We start from the raw sequence: 20,108 nt of genomic DNA, 5'->3' as shown, positions 1-20,108 counted from the left end.
TAAATTATCTAGATAGTGTTTGCATTATACACATTATATTATCTAAGGTGGGCACCTATTACGATCATGTGGATGAGGTTTAGTAAACGGACACTATTTGTAGGTGCTGTCTATCGTTTTATTTGCATACCGAGGAAATTAATTACGGTAAATAAAGAAACTGATAAATATATTATAAAATATGAGACAAGATCGATTGTTTTAGTCTTTATCACATTTGAGAGTAAATTATTTATACACTTTAATATGGATAACTTAACAATCACTATATACAACTTAAACATTTTTAAAAATGTGTACGAATACACAATCTTATGAATAAATTAATAGAATATTTATATCATCTTTAGCGTTTTTACCAGTTTAAAAATAGTTAATAATATACATTAAAAAGTTTTTTCAACATCTCCATATATTAAGCATATTATACAAATATATTTGCTGAAAAAATGGTAAATACGCGTATAAATCCCTTCTTCAAATAATTGAAGTGTTGAATAACAAACAATTAATTATTAAAGGATAAATAATTTTAACAAGTGGTTGAATTGTTCATTCAATAAATTGATTGGATTAGCCAATTCATGGATCCGGACTGCTTTGCGATCTTTTAAACTAGGCAATTGTAGCTAAAAAAAAAACAGAAATACTAAAAAAAATAATGCACGAAGCACGAAAATAAAACAATATAATCAACAACTATTTGAAATAATTTGCGATACATTTAACCTAGTTAAAATATTATAACGCATAATTTTTAAATATTATGACATTATGTTAATGTTAATATTTGTACCTATTTGAATTTGTAATTACAGTAATGTAAAATATTATGTACACTTATTATAGTACAAACTATCCAACATATTGAATATTGTTACTATAGGTACCTTAAATAGTACATATCTATTATAAAACATACATCAATGCTTTTTTATTTCTTTTTATACTACGTTACAAAGTGTCTCATATGCATTTGGTTTACATTACTTGGGTAATATTAAACACTACCCGTTTTTTTTTACCTTACCGGTATCAAGTCGTTTATAGGTTAAGTTTTTAATTTGAAGGTGTTGGCCGTTGAAGCTTGTTTGTTTTTATTACAAAAACATTTTGCAACTCTGTAGAATAGCCAAATTTCATTTTTTTTTTTTTTTTAATTTAAAATAAGAAGGGGTTCGCAGGTTAGATCAAAACCCAATTTTCAAAATTAAAATTCTAAAAGCTAAAAATATATGCATTTGAATAATGCACATTATTGTCATATTTCAAACATATTTTTCCAGCACTAATTTAAAAGTAAAATGAAAATCTGACCTGAAAAAAGTTCTAATCTTTCAGATAAAAAAAAAATATATATATATTAAGACCCGACATATCAACGAGTTGTATGAGTTATGAATATAATCATATTAGTCATTTTTGTTGATTTAATACACCAGGAGTTACTAAATGACGGCCCGCTTGCAAATTTTTTCTGGCTCGCAGACAAAAAAAATAAAAATAAAAATCGATAACATTAAACGTTCTAAATTTCTAATGCTGAAAATTTTATCATTTTTGTTCATTGGTTTTTTGTTGGTTTTACTAATTACCGCAATTTTGATGGCCCACGAATAATTTCTAGATTTGTAATGTAAATGTATAAAATAATAATTAGCTACCTTTGTGTCGTTACGCCGTGTCGTCTCCCCCTAAAAATATATCGGATAGTATATTAATAGAAAAGTATTAAAATGGTACTATAATATTTAGGCGACAACTGAAATATAAAATATAATTTTCTAGTTTCATAGAACAGTAGAAAATTAGGAACACCGACACTGAAACTCTCAGCTAACAATCTAAAAATCATATTAATTTAAGAATAAAATATTTTTATTGTACGTTTTATGAGTCTCAAACAATGCATACAAGTTTTCACGTTATTGCTTAGGGTAAAAAATAATTACCTACTCGTAATATTTTAATATTGGTGATACGTAAATAAAATATAATGGCTGCATTTTATGAGTGAAAATTGAAAACGTACCTATTCAATTGGCAATTATAATAGTAAACATTTATTCTAAATTAAAATGGCTATTTATCATATTTTTATTTTAGAACAATTTAATTTGTATCATTTAGTTAAACTTTTAATAAAAATAAAATATCCAAATATTGCTATAAACGTATTTTATCTATTTTAATACAGACAATTTTTATGAACTTACTTAATACAACATAATAATATAACTATTAATAATATACTATTTATAATTATGCAATATTGATTTTTATTTTTTTTAAATATTATTTCAAGCACTTTCAAGGGCATAATAAAATGTATTTGTAAAATTATTACTTATCAGTTATTATATTATATATAATTTTTTTAATTATGTATTTATATAATTTTAACTAAAATATTTACACAATAAATTGAGGACATTCATAAGCCAGACATGGTGATATCTAAATTTATAAAAACTTAAATTGTTATTCTAATATATTATTTAAAAATTAAAAATACATGATGACATATATCAGTTAAAGATTTAATCCAAAATTTAAAAATTACTATCAATAATTGTTTATGTAATCAAATAGGTTAAAAAAAACAACTATACCTATTTGATTGTTGCTATATATCTGTGATATTATTTAGGTTACTAACTCGTAACAATTGTGTGAGACTATAATAATAATAATAATAATAATAACAACAACAATATTAATTGTCTAGTTTTCCACTACCCTAAAATATTACGATGGCAACATTTGCTGATGTTTAATATTCGAACGACTGAGACATATAAATACCAGTCGGTCATATGAATGAGGTACCAGTTGTGTCAGTCCATCATCAGAGTCATCATCAAACATGAATTCTGCTTTGGTTATTGCATCCGTTCTTTTAGCCAGCGTGGCTCTCGAAGTCACCGCCCGCATCGTCAATGACAACCAAAACCAGTATGAAAACAGTGAGTATACAATTTTTTTGAATTTTAATCTCCGAACACTTTAAGCAAATACTCATACACACATACACTTTCGAATTCAAATTACGTTGATTTAATATACAATATCATTATTTTTAGATAACCAGTGGACCCGTTTACAACGAGAGGACGCCAGTGACGAATCTGCTGAGTCGAGCTTAAACGAATATCAAAACAACAACAATTTCAACAACGTCCGAAGCAACTATGAGTCGGAATCTACGTTTGTTGACCGTTCACGTCAAATCAACCAAAACGACGAAACTTATTTTAGTTCCAGCCAAGAGGTAGGTCAACAAAAACAACGCAAAAGCCAAAACCAATTGAATTCCGTCAGCCGTCCAGAAGGACTAGCCAAGATAATGGTCGAGAAAATCGCCACCATTCAGAAAATCGCCGTCGATCACAGTATCGCCGACGCTGCTAATTTTTTGGACGCAGTGCTCACCGTCAACTCTAACTCCGTTAAATTTCCCAAACACAATTTCGTGTCGTTCTACAACTCAACAATGAAGAACCTTGAAAATGGTATGTTAGAGTACCTGTACCTGAACCCCAAAATGGACACCGTGTTTGCCCAGTACCAGTTCAACGAGATCAAAACCGTCGGATCGTTCAAGTCAAACATCGCCCACGCTCATTCAGGTTACTACACAGTCATCTTAAACAACGTGTTCAGCAACTTGTCGACTGGATTCTATGACAACAAACACGCCGTGATCAAGGCAGCCAAATTCCAAAACGCTGACGTCAACATAATCACCAACGACGGTTCCGAAACGCAAGTGTTCAACCCGGCTATGGAACAAAAATATTTGGGTGTGTTGGCCAACACCTTGTCCAACGAAGTAATGAAATCTGCCAACAAGGGTGTGCTTATCCAGATTAAAAACGAAATCCGCAAACCAATCGTTTTCCAAATGAACACTGCTAGAAAGAACATAAACAAGCTGTTCGACTTAAGATGGCAGGAGGATCAAGTCACTATGGAAATGACCAACATCGGTTTCATGAATTCAGAAGAACTGGAACAAGCCACAGAACATTTATTGAACTCTGTGACTTTCCAAAGGAAATCCCAAGACTCCTACAGGATGCGTTATGACTTCGCCATCAAAAACATGGAATGGACATCCGCTTTGAATATCGTGTCAGCTGGTGTGAGGACAACCACAGATCCAATACAATTCACCATCGACCAGATCAACATCAATTTCTACGTCGAAAAGTCCGTCCACGATAAACAACAGTTGTATGGCAAGACTTACACCGCCGTAGAAATACGAGGTCTCCATTACAACTTGAAGCACGTCAAGTCCGACCTTGTGCCCTACTTCGAAAACGACCTCCAACGTTTCATGGAACTTTCTTTGGAATCTTACCTTCAAGATTCTTTGGTACAAGAATTAACCAGCTCTAGTCGCCAATACTAAATCGACTCTTTAAACATAAGTTTTTAAAATATATTATACAAAATACCTAAGCAATAGTATAAACATTAGACATATAATTCTCTTTAGTTTTTAATTTTACAATAGTTTTATAATATTTGATTGCCTACAAAATAAATTTAACATCTAATACATTAACTTATTGATGTGTATATATTTTAAATGCAACATAAATATGAATTTTATGTTCAATCGGTAAAAACAAATATTTCAATCCGAAATTTTTCGATTTTAGTGGAGAACTGGGAAATAAGGTACAAGCATAATACATAATTTTGACGAAAGTCATGATGCAATTATATACCTAGTTTACTTTAAATCAATTTGTTGCATTTATGTAATTGCTAATAATTGTTCATACATGTATTACTTATAACTGTGTGGATGAATTATTCAACAATAGATAAATATTATATAGACAATATTATAGATATGTATCGTATGAAGGAATATGAACATAGTAACATTTTAGCAACTCAAATATTAAATAGGATATTAAACTTACACTAGCATAATTTCTATAAGTAAATACAAATCTGGGTTATTAATAATAATAATTTAAAGTAATTTATTCTATTAAGCAAACATAATTTACAAAGCATTAATTAATACCAAACATTTCAAAATATTTATTTATAAGCACGGTGTATGCTGCTGTATGTATATTTCTTATATTACTAGCAGTCGTATTACCCTGGAATTGTAAGGGGGTAAATAAAACTAAGATGTGACAAACAATATCATATTTTTTTTTTACATGAACCAATTGTAAATCGAAAGAACGGATATATAATATACTCGTATATGGTTGTGGTTTTAATATTAAAAATATTACTAAAATAATTGGTTCAATCTATTTTCTAAACTTTATTTGAATCATCAATATCAGTTGAGTATTTTTTGATTCCAAAAACCTTAGCCTGTACTTTTCATTTAATATATAATATTGCTGTTGCCAATATTAATTGGCCATTATAAATTTATAATATATATTATTATTGTTGCGGCTTTTAATATTATTATAAAAACATAAAAACATAAAAGTGATGATATGTCAATGAATAATATGTATTTAAAATATTAATTGGTTAATAAAATGCAGCCTGAAAGTGTGTGCATACAATATAAGTACATTATAATAGTATAATATATTTTTATAATTGTGTTAAAATTTATAAAATATAGCTATTATTTATCTACTATTTCGATTATATTCGTATAGGCTTAAAAATTAAAATGCAATGGTATGCTGCCTTAAATATGTACACAAACGAAAAACCTACATTTTTTTATACTTTATTTTTGTTTATTCCAAGGCTGTATTTAATTGACCAACAAAACGCTCGTTTAATATTTATTGAACGATAAGAACTATACAATTAATATTAAAATTAATTGTTTACATATAACAATAATCATATTTTTTTATTATTGATATCATATTACCACATTCGTAATTTTGTATGTGTAATAGTATTATGGATACTATAGGACAAGGATCACTAATTGATATTTTTAGAGATCTACGCAGGACTTATGGAAGATTTCAAGACTCATAAAAAGTGTATATACCTACATGTTTATCCGAATGAGAAAGTACAGGTAAAATATTAAAAAATCAACAAAAACCATTAAAACCATAAAAACCATCCTTAATCATATATCAAAAATCATAATTTTAGAAATAAATGCCTTGACCGTGTGCCAAATTTTCGTTCACTGGCCGTTATTTGATGTTTTCTAATTTAGCTGGAGTAGGTATATAACACTATAGCATATTCTATACCAACTGCAACGGTATAATAAGGTAAATTAAAACTATACATTTGTCTGTATTATATAATATAGACCATGGTTTAGGACTATAAAATAATATAAATTTTATCCGGTATCGTATATTATTATTTAAATGCGTAGCTGATTAAAAAAATTAAATCTGTACGAATGAAATATAAAATAAATATTTATGCGACAAATAATAAATTGTAAATATAAATATAAATGCATGACCAAGAAGGACAATAGAAAACGCTAACGCTGTCGCGTCTACATAATATAATATCATTGTTGTTACAATAATTAATAGTGACGATTATAATAATTGTAAGTATATTTTATACGTCTGCTAATTAATATTTTTCGGTACACGTGGTATTCCAGCTATCACTCGGCCTTCGATGTGACACTCGTTGTTGCCTCTAAGTATTCTGAAAAGTCCGTTCTCGCCCCACGATCGGCTCCACGAATTGGCACACAACCAATACTTGACACCATCGTCAACACCCCAACCCAAGATTTTGATCGCGTGGCCGCCTTCTATCTGACCTCTCGTGTAACTGTATACTCCTATATGATATACACAACAAAAGTTCAACATAACACATGAATCAAATTGAAAGTTATATAATTGCAGTACTATAACGATAAGTAATAAGTATTATGAATTATGATCAATATTTATTTATTTATTCATATATCACTTAAATAAACGTTTTGTTGTTTTACATGTTACTATAAGGTTTTATAAATATATTTACTAATATTGTAAAGATATATTATTTTATTATTTTCACAACTCAAATTATACCAGACCATTTAAATGCATATATGAGTCCAGCCCCCCAAATTTAGCCATTTGGGCTGGTCAAAACTTTCCCCTCTCTTTATTTAAACTGAAATGATGCCACTGGTATATAAATTATTCTTCTCTGTTGCTATAGCGTATTAAAATCAAAGCAATATTATAGTTTACAAACAGTTTGAAATTTAAAAAAAAAAACATCGTATAGTTTTTCTCTATACGGAAAATCTACGAATCTTGTACCTATATCATTTTTTTTTAATAAATAACCACAGCAATAAAAACTTAACTAGAAATCGGTCATAAATATATTTGTATTGTATATCCTATAAAAAAAAATACAATACAATACAATAAAATATTGATCAATGTTTTAAAATACCTTTGCTTTTAATCAAAAATAAGATTATGATACTAATTATCCATCAATTATGAAGTGTATTTAGTATAATATTATTACGATTTACGATTTAATTAATTGCTGTATACTCGGTGAAAATTAATATTGAACGAGCTATAATTTAAGAGGATTGAAGACTTACCGCTTTTATAGTACATAAAATCCGTATACACGTAGAACGCCGCTTGGACAGGACCGTTTTTGTATAAATCAGTCATGATATCTTCTTCGGATGTTGGGAGCGAGTATACGGTATTAACTAAAAACGAATTGTATACATGAATTAGCATTCAACACTATTATGTAGGTTTTTTACTCTATACTAATAACATAATAAGATACAATACAATCAATGGACAGAAAATTATTTATGTCAGTTCCAATGACATCAATTAAATAGAATTACACGTACACTGATATACTGGCAATACCTACCATAATGCAAATCAGCTCTGTACCCTTTCGTGTAGTTCGAGTTGGTGCAAGTTTTTATCGTACAATCGGGCGTGTCGATATCTTCTTCGATGCAAGTATTCCTTCCTTTACCACACGGATAAATACTGTATGGTTGACAACCCTTATTCAAGCGAATAAACAAAAATATTGTTATATTGCATAAAGACGTGTAAATTATAATAAAGCGAAAGTATTTGTAGTCAATTTCAGTCAATGGCAATTACTTAAGATGAATTATAATCATTTCCAATATTGGCAGTTGGAGAGCTATTTATACCAGAAGTTGCTCTACACCCATATCATGGCAAACCATTCATGTGTATTCCACCACTTGAATTTTAAAAAAGTACAAAAATAGAATGTGAATAACTAAATATTTAAAAATTCTTTTTGATTTGGATGCAACTATGGGGGTAGATGAGAGGGTACTTTATAATTATATTTTAAAAAAATAAAAGGAATTCCACCCCGTTCCCTCAATTCAAGCACTTTGTATGTGTACGTCTTATTATAATTATTTATCGTCTCACCTCTCCGGATTCATAATCTCCACCCGTGACGATACCATGTCTCATGAAGAAATACCACGCTGCCTCTGGTGACCCACCGTCACATCCGTTACCACATCGATAGCAACAAGTGTTCAGCTGTTCGGCGGATAGGTTTCTGGTCACTGCGCCACCGGAGGCTATGCACAGACGGTCGCTGAACACGGAAGCTGCAGAAACAGCCTAAAAATATATTATTGCGAATAATAATTAATAACCATTTTAATTTTATAAATCAATAAAACCGTTCTGTCTACAGTGTTTTGCTATTCAAAACTCAAAGGGCAACTTTCTTAAGTTTAAATTCACATTTTTATCATGAACGTTTTAGTTGGTCATAAAACTTATTCTGTACAAAAAAAGTCTAATTACTTTATAAGTATATTATTATGATGATATTATTGTTGTAATAGTGTAATTTATTTTACCTAACAGTTTTAAGTAATAATACAGGTTGAATTAATTTTTAATGAAAACGATGTATTTTAAAATGCCACTATTTGTATAAAATATAGTTATATACCATAAAAAAGTACTCACGAATAATATTTTTTACTAAAACAAAATATCTAAAATTCTTAGGACCTAAAATAAGAGTTGCTAACTTTATTTATAATGAATATAATAACTTTAATAACTTACATGTTTAAAAAATTTTAATTTATCTCACAGACATTATATAATACAGCCATATATAAATGTATTATAGTTATTATAACTATAGCACTTGAAACGATTAAAATAATAACTAATCGTATTGTTAAAACTAAATTACTCGAAGTATGGGATTCGAGGTTAGTGATTAAATGGCTTGCAAAATTAGAGTACTCGAGTCGATATTATCCACTGTAACCACTCAACGTGTCGTGCCTATTAGATAGTAGTTGTAGTAGTCTTATCTTTTTTCGATGGTTCAGTAAAAATTACACCACTATATGTGTCCTAAAGAAACCGAAAACTCAACAATAAACTTATATTAGTTATGCAAAATTATTATATTATGATAAAATATAAAGGGGTTGCTTATTTTTAATAGTAAGCAATTTCCGATAAAAAAAATATACTAGAGGCTAATGAAAATTCGAGATTTAATTTTAAAAATGCTCTAACTCAAATTATGTTTATTTTTTACAGCTTGCAACTTGTAATTTAAGAATATTAGTAATTAGAATATTAAAAAATATATATATTTTTACTAAAATTTATATTTTAATATTAATCTAAATTTCATGAAAATATTAATTCTTAATATTATAAGTTTTATTTTGTTTGTAAGGTATTTATGATTTTTTCAGAAATCCTAAAATACAGACACGATTATGGCATCATACATTGTACAAGACATTACATATAGTGTTAAAAAATTAGGTTACCATAAAAAATATACCTTTGTAAGATTAATAGGTAGATGAAAAGAACGGGAAAATATATAGATTGTATAGCCTACGCCGTATATTGGGATACCTAGTTTTCAAACTTTATGTTATATTATTAATTTATTCTCACCCAACATGATCCACAGTTAGACTGGTCTTTGATCGAACCTAACAAGGACGAACACTCGGGCCATCGTTCTCTGGCGTCAAAATTCTCGGGGAGGGCTTCGTTGGATTCACTCTCGACGCTTTTCTTTATCGGAGCAAACCTGAACGCGTTTCCGTCCCTGGGCAATACCCCCATTAACTGATTGAAGTGTTTTCCGTCTCCTGGGATGACGTTGGTGTCGCTGGCCTGAAACATGGCCGGGAAAAATCAGGTCAAACAATGAAAGTGAACATCATTATTTTAAATTTTTTGAACTTATTTTCATCGTCATCAAAGTTAACATCGGTAAATTGCATGATCATAGTTATAGCATATTAATCACATTATACACCAATTTATATTGGTAATACACAATACTAGTATACTATCTCTGGTTCAAAAATTCAGTACATTATGTATTTATTTTTTTCTTGAATGACTAATTTAGTCAAATGTGTCTATTCGACGCTTAAAACATCGTCCGATAGGTTCCAAATCTGTACCATTTTTTTTACAACCAATTTACAATAATTCACAGTATCGATAAAAAACAAAAAATAAACTAAAAAAACTAAAAAATACAACTTAAAATTTAAAACTGCAAAAAATAGCTCGGGGTGGTAAATTCGTTAACAAAATAATGACACCGATCGAAAAAAACTGGTGTGCAAAATGTACGTATGCACGTGAGAAGCCTGTGTTAATTTACTTCACGAGAAGCTACAGAGTCCGGTCAAGGATCAAAGATTATAAATTATATTCTTGTATGCGATTCATTTTGTAAATTCCAATGGACTTTGAACGTAAACAGTAAAAACACATTTAACACATTTTCTTATGTTCTCAAGTATATTTTACCTGAGTGTATATCACACATAAAACAATTTCAATTTCGTGCATTTTATTGTAATTTTCAATTAACACTTGAAAAACATTATAATATAATAAATTGTGTGTATAATATTTTTACGTGGATAGTAAATTAGCATTATGATGAAATTAATAATTGAAACTCGATGGTCGAGGTAATGCAAAACATACCCTCCACGTATTGCCTGGATCCCCGTTCACTGAGTCGATGATAAACGTCGCTTCGTTCATCACCGCCGAAGATTCGCAGACGGCGAATGCCACTGCTGCCACTAGGAGTATCAAAATACTTTTAGACATTTTTCTACGAATTTGCTTGAGATACGACTCATGTACGTGATCCTACTACTGGGGACCGTATTTGAAGCGTCTACCCAAGAATCGACGATGAATGGTATTTGAATGTTTTTTTTTACATTTCAATTGCCTCTCATTCCAATAGAATTATGTTATCAACCGTTATCGTAGACACTTGTCTAAGCCGTCGCCCAAGAAACGATAAGAGCTAAGATCTCAACGTCCTAAACGAAAATATTTTTAGAATTTAAGGTTACAAACTTTAAAGCTTAACTCGTAGTACATACAAGCAACTTGATTATAATATATACAATATTTTAATTAAATAATGCATAACCTAATTTGAATGATAATGTATATGGTAGAAAGATGGTATATTATTAAGGTTTAGTTAAATAATAATATACGACAAATAATATAATGTATACCTAATATTTATTTCCACCGTTTTTCTTGAATGTTAGAAAAATAACGAAAAATTCAAAATTAAATCTGTAATTTGTGATTGCTAGTCACGTTTTTTATTTCAAAAATGAATATTATAATAAAATTCTTATTTTTTAAATTTTTAGCCTTTCCTATGTAAGGACAAAAAATCTATGTTTTCAAATACTTGGAATTTTTAATAATATCTAACTCTTTCTTCTGTACATAATTATCAAGAGGCTGTAGTTAAAATATTTATGTATTTCAGTAAAAGTTTAAAAGAGTATTTTCCGGATAAATTACCGGTCAGTACTAAGAATAATAATTTAGTTCGTGATAATTCGTTTAGAAAATATGACCCTATGCTCTTTACTGATTTTAATCCCTATTTATTTATTAATATTAGTTTATTATTAATGTCATAAAATGTGTATAAATATTATTGGAGTTTAATGAGTATTAATTTCCGTTTTTTAATTTTATATTATTTGTAAGACCATTCCCAAGGACCATTATTGTTATTACATAAAGCTCAATAATTCAGAAACTACATACTCGTTCACATTTTGATTTAGGTGCATTAATATTAAAAAAAAATCATCTAATTATCAATTTATAATAGAAAAATGTAGTTATCGACCAAAAAAAAAATAAAAATAAGTTTATGATACAAAAAGACGGAGTGTCTTTTCTAATCTATAAATGATATAAAATATCTAAGCAACTGAAAATAATATGGATTTTAATTTTTTTTTTCATTTAAGTATTTTAAATTATAGTCTTTCAAAATTTTTAAAACTTCCAAAAACTAGAATTTAAAACAATGAAAAATAAAGGGTAAAAGGGTGGTGGCATACTTGGAAAAATCATCCTATTTTTATAAATTAACTGATAATTGATGTATCAATATTTCATATAACTTATAGGCGTGTTGAAGTGATATTTGAACTTTGTATTAACATAAAATTATGAGTAGTATTGAGTATAATATTATGATTATTGTAAATTAGATAATATCTAATATAATAAAATTAAATATTACTAAAAAATATTTAATCATCTTGATGTAATCTGTGGTACCTTAAAATAAATTAATAATATATTTTAGATTCTGAGCGGAGCGATGAATGTATTGATTTTACCATGATATGTTTTTTTTTTGTGTGTGTGTGTCTGTCATCACGTTTTGGGGCAGTAAAAATACTTCAGTACCTCATTCGATCAGAAAGTGAATCTAGTTGGTACTTTGGGGGGTCAAAAGTAAAAGATTCTTAATACTTTTCTAAATAATCGAGAAACACAAACTAAAAATTAAGGGAAAAACGGTAAATTTTACGCACACTTATTTTTCGACAAAATCGATTTTGGTTTTTGATGTAATTTTAAAACAAATGACCATAGATACATGAAATTTTCACGGAATGTTTATATAAGTATATTCTATCCACCATGCAATTTTAAAAAAATGTCGACTTAAGTTAAACTTTTCATAGGCATTTGAAATTTTCGATCATTATTAGTTTTTTTTAAATTAATATAGATAAAAATTTATTTGTTAGGCAGAAAAGCTTGAAAATTTAATACAAGGCTCTTAACATATTGTTACAATAGCAGTTGAAAAATAAAAGAAATTCATAGTAACAATTTTTTTTTATAAGCATTCAAAGTTTGAATTTTGACAAAATAAGTAAAAATCATGAAAATTCACAAATTATTTTAAGCTAGAAATTCATAAAAAATTTTCTTTTTAAATCTAAGATTTAAAAATTTAATACAAGATTCCTTACAAGTTTTTGAATCTTTATCACAAATAAAAATTCCACCGGAAATTCAAATTAAATTTTTATGAACATTTGAAATTTAAATTTTTACAACATTGGATTTTCACTTTTAGTGATTTCTTTATTTTGGTGTAACTCTAAAACAAATGACCGCAGATACTTGAAATTTTCACTGAATGTTTATATAGGCATTTAATATATTTGATAACATTTTCAAAATATTTAGATTTGTTTTGAGCTGTTTATTGACATTTTAAATTTTTCAACTTTTTTAGTTTTTTTTTTCTATAAATATCGATAAAAATTTATTTGTCCAGTATAAAAGCTTGAAAATTTAATACAAGGCTTCTAACACATTGTAACAATAGCGGTTAAAAAATATTAAAAATTCGTATGCACGATTTTTTTTATAAGCATTTAAAGTTCAAATTTTGACTAAATACGTAAAAATTACGGCAATATTCAAATTATCTTAGATAGAAATTTATAAAAGTTTTTCTTTTTAATTCTAAGATTTGAAAATTTAATACAAGGCTCCTTACATATTTTTACAATAGCAGTTGCAAAATAAAAGGAATACATAGTCACAATTTTTTTTTTAAGCATTCAAAGTTTGAATTTTGACAACATATGTAAAAATCACGAAAATCACGAAAATTCGCAAATTATTTCAAACTAGAAATTCATAAAAAATTTTCTTTTTAAATCTAAGATTTGAAAATTTTTAATAATCTATAAACCGTCTTCGCTCAGAATCGTTTTTCGTATACAATATTACAATGATATAATATCATTAGATTCAAATTTAATTCCACCCATTACAGTAACCTACTGTACAGCAGAGCGACATCCACGACTTACTCGCCTTTTTTATTTTGTTCAGGCCTAAATTTTTAAATGTTTTTCGAATTTGTTCATAGTTATTTTGAACAAAATATATGCAACAATACATTTTTAAATTAAGTATTATATATTATGTATTCAATGTATACTAAATACTGAATTTATTTTTATTAATAAATAATATGATGTTTATATGTATTATGTATATATTATTATGTACATCAAGTATTATGCGCATGATTAAAGTAGGCATTTATTAAATTCAGGATATTTCATTATTATTTATAATACTATTAATAATTTATTTTTTACTGGTTAAGTAGTAGTTCAAACTAATTTTTTCCAATAATGTCAGATATATTGTATTAAACATTATAAATGTAATTTATGTTATTATTGGCTATTGCTATTAACTTAAAAAGTTAAAAGTCAGTACCTTATTTTTATATTTAGCATACAATGAAGCAAATATAGACTCGTGAAATCAATATCTTAAAATTATTTAGTTAATAATATGAATTTCATTAAAGTTCAAATGCTTAAAAGAACCAAAATATTTTAAAAACAAATTCGATAAGAAACAAAAACCAAGATTGATTAATTCAAAAGTTACTTTTGCATAAAAATTACAATTTGTTCTCAACTTGATTTTAGTTTTACTCAATAATTTGGAAAAATGCTAAGATTTTTCTACTCCTAAAAGTGACGTAACATAAAACCATGATTGTATACCACGTCATATATTATGTATAATCAATACATCCATCGATCAACATTTAGCTTATCAATTAATAATTTATAAATATGTATTTCAATTATATGGAATATTTTTCTACATATTATTAAACAATAAATTGCAGATAAATTATTGCTATTTTTAACTTAATCTATTCCATTGCTTTGATATAGCGATAGTCATGTTAATTTAATTTAAATTAAATATGTTAAATTTGAATTGCCTTTTTTAAATTAACTATTTTCACTCTGATTGGATACTAATAATCGGTTAATTATCTTACTTATAACTTTATTTTGCTGACAATATTAATCGTTTAAAAACAGTTGCGTCATGATATGACATTAAATTTGATTTTTAATTATTCGTATTTTTTTTTTTTTTTTTGCAATCGAACGGAGAAATACAATTACTACCTTTGTACTTTTAAAAAACTAAATAATAATAGTAAAATACGAACAGTTAAATTACTATTATAAAATAAAGGTTCCAATAGAACCACTCAGATTTTCTTAAATAGGTAGTAAAATGGAAGTATATACGAAGAGTAAAAAGGAAAAGTCTAAGAAAAATGTGATGAACTGACTTTTTAATTAACCTTGCAATGAATGATGATGTTGACACGTCAAAAAATGTTGGTCAATATTCCAATCTACTTTAAACTAGATTTAACTTAATGTTTTCATTAAACTAATTTATATATATAGAAATAAATTTTTAGGACATACTAGCTGTTTTACACGATTTAACTTGGACTGAAACAACGAAATTTTTTTCTATATACCTAACCTATTTATGTCTATATACCTATAGATATTTTATACTCTGCAGAAAGTATCTGTTATGTACCTATATTGTTTTTAATAGACTCCGTTAGTCTTTTTGAAAACTTTAAAATTAAGTGAATTCGTTATTAGGTGTTAATTTAAATAATTGAAATGTACATATTTCATTTACAAGAGATCAATTTAAAACCCAATTTAATAATATTTTAAATTTAAGTATGATTATACATACATTTTTATAAACTTAAATCAGAAATCTTTTTTTTTTCCTATGGTATCGAGGACCGGAGAAGGAATTATGTTGCCAATACTTCTCCTTTAAATCAGAAATTTAATGTAAGATGAAACACAAAATAAAACAACCATTTCATATGATATAGGTTGATAAAGGTTCCAACAAAATGGTTGACAATTATATTATTATGATTAATTATTTTTAGTTTTAACATAAGTACGATTTACAATAAAATAAAAATCCTCATTATACTATTTATAATTGACCACGATAAAAACAATTTTTTAGTATTATTTCAATGCCATTGGAATATATCGTAACATTAAAACTTTTAAGCAAAAAATAAATTTATAATGTGCGTTAAAAGGAGTTTTAAAAAGTGTAATAAATGCACTTATATACAATATATATATGAATAAAGACCTATAGTATTAATACTATAGTATACTTATTACTATAGTATTAAATTATGTATTTTTTGATCTTAATAAATCTAAAAAATTAATTTTTTTCTTGTTGTGCTCAGTAAATTGATATTGAATTAAAATTTAAGATAAATTATTATGAACTTGGTTATTTTTTATATCAAGATATAATAATAATAAGAATAATAATAAGAATAATAATTGGATACTAAAAATCTAATTTTGAGAGCTGTTACTATTGATTGATTAAATTATAATCATATTTGATTATAGATACATTAATGTATGTAAGAGTTATTTTTTTATCTTAAATAAACGTAGCGAGGGTAAATGTATTGTATGATAATAAATTAAAAGGTAACTACAAACATTTTTTTGGCACATTTTTATTTAGAATAATATATTTTTAAAATCAGAAAAATTCGATTAGCTTCTTTATATTAGTGCTTATGTATCTACTAATTTAAAAATATTATTTTAGTAAAAATGTATTGTACTCTAATCTAATAATAAGTTAAGTTAATATTTGTATGATAATAATTATATATTTAAATTATTTATCTTTTAAAATAGTTTGTTATAAGTATTTGAAATTATAAAAATAAAACCTTAACTCACCAATATTATGTTCTACAACATACACTTTAGATATCTAATACGAAATAATATTGATTCATTGTATGTAGGTACCAATGTTATTCGATCTTTTATAAATAGATATTAGTAAATAAGTAATATTATGGTTCAAGTTTTTTTAATTTTTAACTTAGGCTAATTTATTTGAAAACAAAAAATATATATATGGAAAAAATAAATATTGTAAATTTATGATTTCATTGATTCATTTTAGTATACATTAAGTATGATATACAATTGAATTCAATCATATGTAAAATCTGACTGCAGCCAATAAGTGTTTGAGTAATCGTAAAGTGTATACGAAACAAAACAACTTTGAACGCTAATCACAAAATAGGTAGGTCAAAATACTAATATGCATTATAATAGTAATCTATTTTTTCTTCAGCTATAGCTGCTTTGCATATTGCTGACTAAAGAATTTCGAATACCCTGGCCATCATATAAATACCAGCCAGCCATTACGATTAGGTACCAGTATCAGTTGAACTACCAAACATGAAGTCTTCTTTGGTTATTGCATCCGTCCTTTTGGCTGGCGTGGCTCTAGGAGTCAATGCCTACAAAATCAACAACAACAACAACAACAACAACAAAAACCAGGATGAAATCCGTAAGTACACGTTTAAAAACAAAAAATGTTATGCAAAAATTATTTAGACGAAAAATATCGATAGATTATGGAAAAAAATATTATTTACCAGTAATTTTTGATTTTAGACACCCAGTGGTTCCGTTTCCAACAAACAGACTCCAGTGATGAATCGTTTAATGTGGGTGCCATCCTTTTCGATCAGAATACAGATGATACCAAAATCTATAACAACAATGACCAATTCAAAAAGCACGCCATGAACAATGAAGACAATTCCGAATCAACATTCGCCAGCCGTCAATACCAAAACAGTCAGTACGACGAAACCCAATTCGGTTTAGACGAAAACTCAAATCAACAACGTCAACAACAACGACAACAACAACAGTATGGAAATCAAAACCAAGCTGCTAGAGGTCAGTTCAATGGACTCACCAAGAAAATCGCCGATAAAGTTGCAGCTATCCAACAAATTGCCGTCAACCACAATATCGCCGATAACATAAACTACTTGAACGGAGCTTTGAACGTTGTCAGAGATTCCGTCAAATTGTCCGCCAACAATTTCGTGACGTTCTACAACTCAACCATGAACAACCTCGATAGCGGTAAATTGAAATACATGTACTTAAACCCCGAAAACGACACTGTGCTCGCTCAGTACCATTTCAACCAGATCGAAACCGTTGGATTGTTCAAATCTGACGTCCGCGACGCACGTTCGGGTTACTTCACAATTGTCATGAACAACGTGTACAGTAACTTGTCTACCGGATTCTACGACGACAAACACGCCGTGGTCAGGCCAGCAAAATTCCAAAACGCCGACGCTAACATCAAAACTCAAGACGGTTATGCAACTCAAGCATTCGACTCAGCCCTACAAAGATTTATGGGAGTGTTAGCCCACACTGTTTCCAGCGAAGTGAAGATGTCCACCAGAAATAATGCGTTCGTCCAGATCAAAAACGAAATCCTAAGACCAATCGTTTTCCAAAACACAGAAAACAACAAGTTATTTGACTTGATGTGGCAGGAAGACAACGTCGCCATGGAAATGCCCAACATCAGATTCCAGAACTCACAACTGGCCTCCACCACCGAACAATTGTTCAAGTCGATGACTTTCCAAAGGAAATCGCAAGACTCGTACACAATGTCTTACGACTTTGCTCTTCACAACCTGGAATGGACTTCCGCTGTGACCGTCATGTCAGCGGGTCAGAGAACAACCACCCCTCTCACACAATTCAACGTTGAGAAAATTAATTTCCGAGTTAACCTCTCGAAATCGTCCTTCAATCAACATCAGTCATGTGACAATATCTCCACTAACGTTAATGTACGAGGTCTAAACTACGACTTAGATGAGAATGTCCGTTCCGAAGTTGTGTCCGCAATCGATAACAATCTCCAACGTTTCATCCAACACTATTTGGAATCCAACATCCAAACGAATTTGAAACAAATCGTATGCAACAATAATTATAACAAATATTAATTTTACTTATTTAGCGATTTTGTAAATGCTAATTTTGTAAGCATATTATAAAGTAGAATATTGAATAGTAGACAAATATTAATAGTTTTACACAATGTGTATCATAATATATTTATATTTTAATAAATTTATAGCATGGTTCGACATAATGTCTTGCAAATTTATAAACAATATAATTAACAATTAACAATATTATTGAAATAGTTCTTTTGTGATTTACAAAAAATATACAATTAACTTAAAACAATTAACATATTAATGCTCATTTATTCGTATACCTAATCTTAAATCCTATAATAATAACTAAAATTATAGAAACAAATTATATATATATATATAAATCTTAAAGAAAAAAAAATGTTTATAATATTACAATATGTGCTGAAACATTTTATAATTAATAAAATAAAAAAAAAGCAAATCTTAGTAATATTATAGTTTAATTAACGAACAGGAATGATAAATATTTTTTAATTAAACAAACTGGTTGCCGCAATTCGTAAGTACTTGGAACAAACAAATATAAATAATACTATTATAGTTATATATTTCAGTGACTAATATAAAATAGTATAAATGCTAAAATACGTAAGAAGGATCAAACATGCAGAGGTAAACAAATAAATTGAGCTTTTTAAGCCTTATTGGGTACCTACATAGGTTACCAAACATACCAAAATATTTCATTTTTTACGTAACTTAACGTACGTATTATTATTTAAGTATGCAATTTATTAATAAGAATAAATGTAACAATAGAAACTATGCATACATATAAGATACTATAAGTATTTCATAACACATCTCTATCGCTTATAATCGCCCTCTACAGTTCACGTATTAGACGTAGTATGCAATAATATTCTTTTTTTTATTGGTAAATACAAATTAATATTGACATAATATTGTAAATAACGTCCTTGTTGCAAACGTATTAAAATTTGTTTAGTTCACCTTTATCTTAAGTTTTAACAGCGTGTTTGTCATTATTTTACTTTTTAATTACATATTTTACTGTCTTAGGATGAAAA

At 27.7% G+C, this 20,108-nt stretch overlaps 3 protein-coding genes across 3 annotated transcripts; 2 read left to right on the top strand and 1 right to left on the bottom strand.

Annotated features, from left to right (window-relative positions):
* The first annotated feature begins 2,707 nt into the window (after positions 1 to 2,707).
* Positions 2,708 to 4,573, top strand: LOC107163065 (uncharacterized). Its single transcript, XM_015510293.2, has 2 exons — positions 2,708 to 2,966; positions 3,084 to 4,573. The coding sequence occupies exons 1-2, from the start codon at positions 2,867 to 2,869 to the stop codon at positions 4,415 to 4,417; spliced, it is 1,434 nt and encodes a 477-aa protein (XP_015365779.2). The 5' UTR covers positions 2,708 to 2,866; the 3' UTR covers positions 4,418 to 4,573.
* Positions 4,574 to 6,380: 1,807 nt separating this feature from the next.
* On the bottom strand, positions 6,381 to 11,216 carry LOC107163067 (cathepsin B-like cysteine proteinase 4). Its single transcript, XM_015510294.2, has 6 exons — positions 10,986 to 11,216; positions 9,927 to 10,151; positions 8,403 to 8,603; positions 7,852 to 7,993; positions 7,559 to 7,675; positions 6,381 to 6,781 (listed from the first exon to the last, which is right to left on the bottom strand). The coding sequence occupies exons 1-6, from the start codon at positions 11,112 to 11,114 to the stop codon at positions 6,561 to 6,563; spliced, it is 1,035 nt and encodes a 344-aa protein (XP_015365780.1). The 5' UTR covers positions 11,115 to 11,216; the 3' UTR covers positions 6,381 to 6,560.
* A 6,228-nt stretch (positions 11,217 to 17,444) lies between these two features.
* LOC107163056 (uncharacterized) lies at positions 17,445 to 19,324 on the top strand. Its single transcript, XM_015510283.2, has 2 exons — positions 17,445 to 17,594; positions 17,702 to 19,324. Exons 1-2 carry the CDS (start codon positions 17,480 to 17,482, stop codon positions 19,075 to 19,077), a joined length of 1,491 nt encoding a protein of 496 aa, XP_015365769.2. The 5' UTR covers positions 17,445 to 17,479; the 3' UTR covers positions 19,078 to 19,324.
* Positions 19,325 to 20,108: the final 784 nt, after the last annotated feature.

This window comes from Diuraphis noxia, unplaced genomic scaffold (genome assembly GCF_037042655.1).
Source record: "Diuraphis noxia isolate RWA-SAM2 unplaced genomic scaffold, SU_Dnox_SAM2 contig0003, whole genome shotgun sequence".
Lineage (NCBI taxonomy): Eukaryota > Metazoa > Arthropoda > Insecta > Hemiptera > Aphididae > Diuraphis > Diuraphis noxia.
This window is presented reverse-complemented; position numbering and strand designations above follow the sequence as displayed.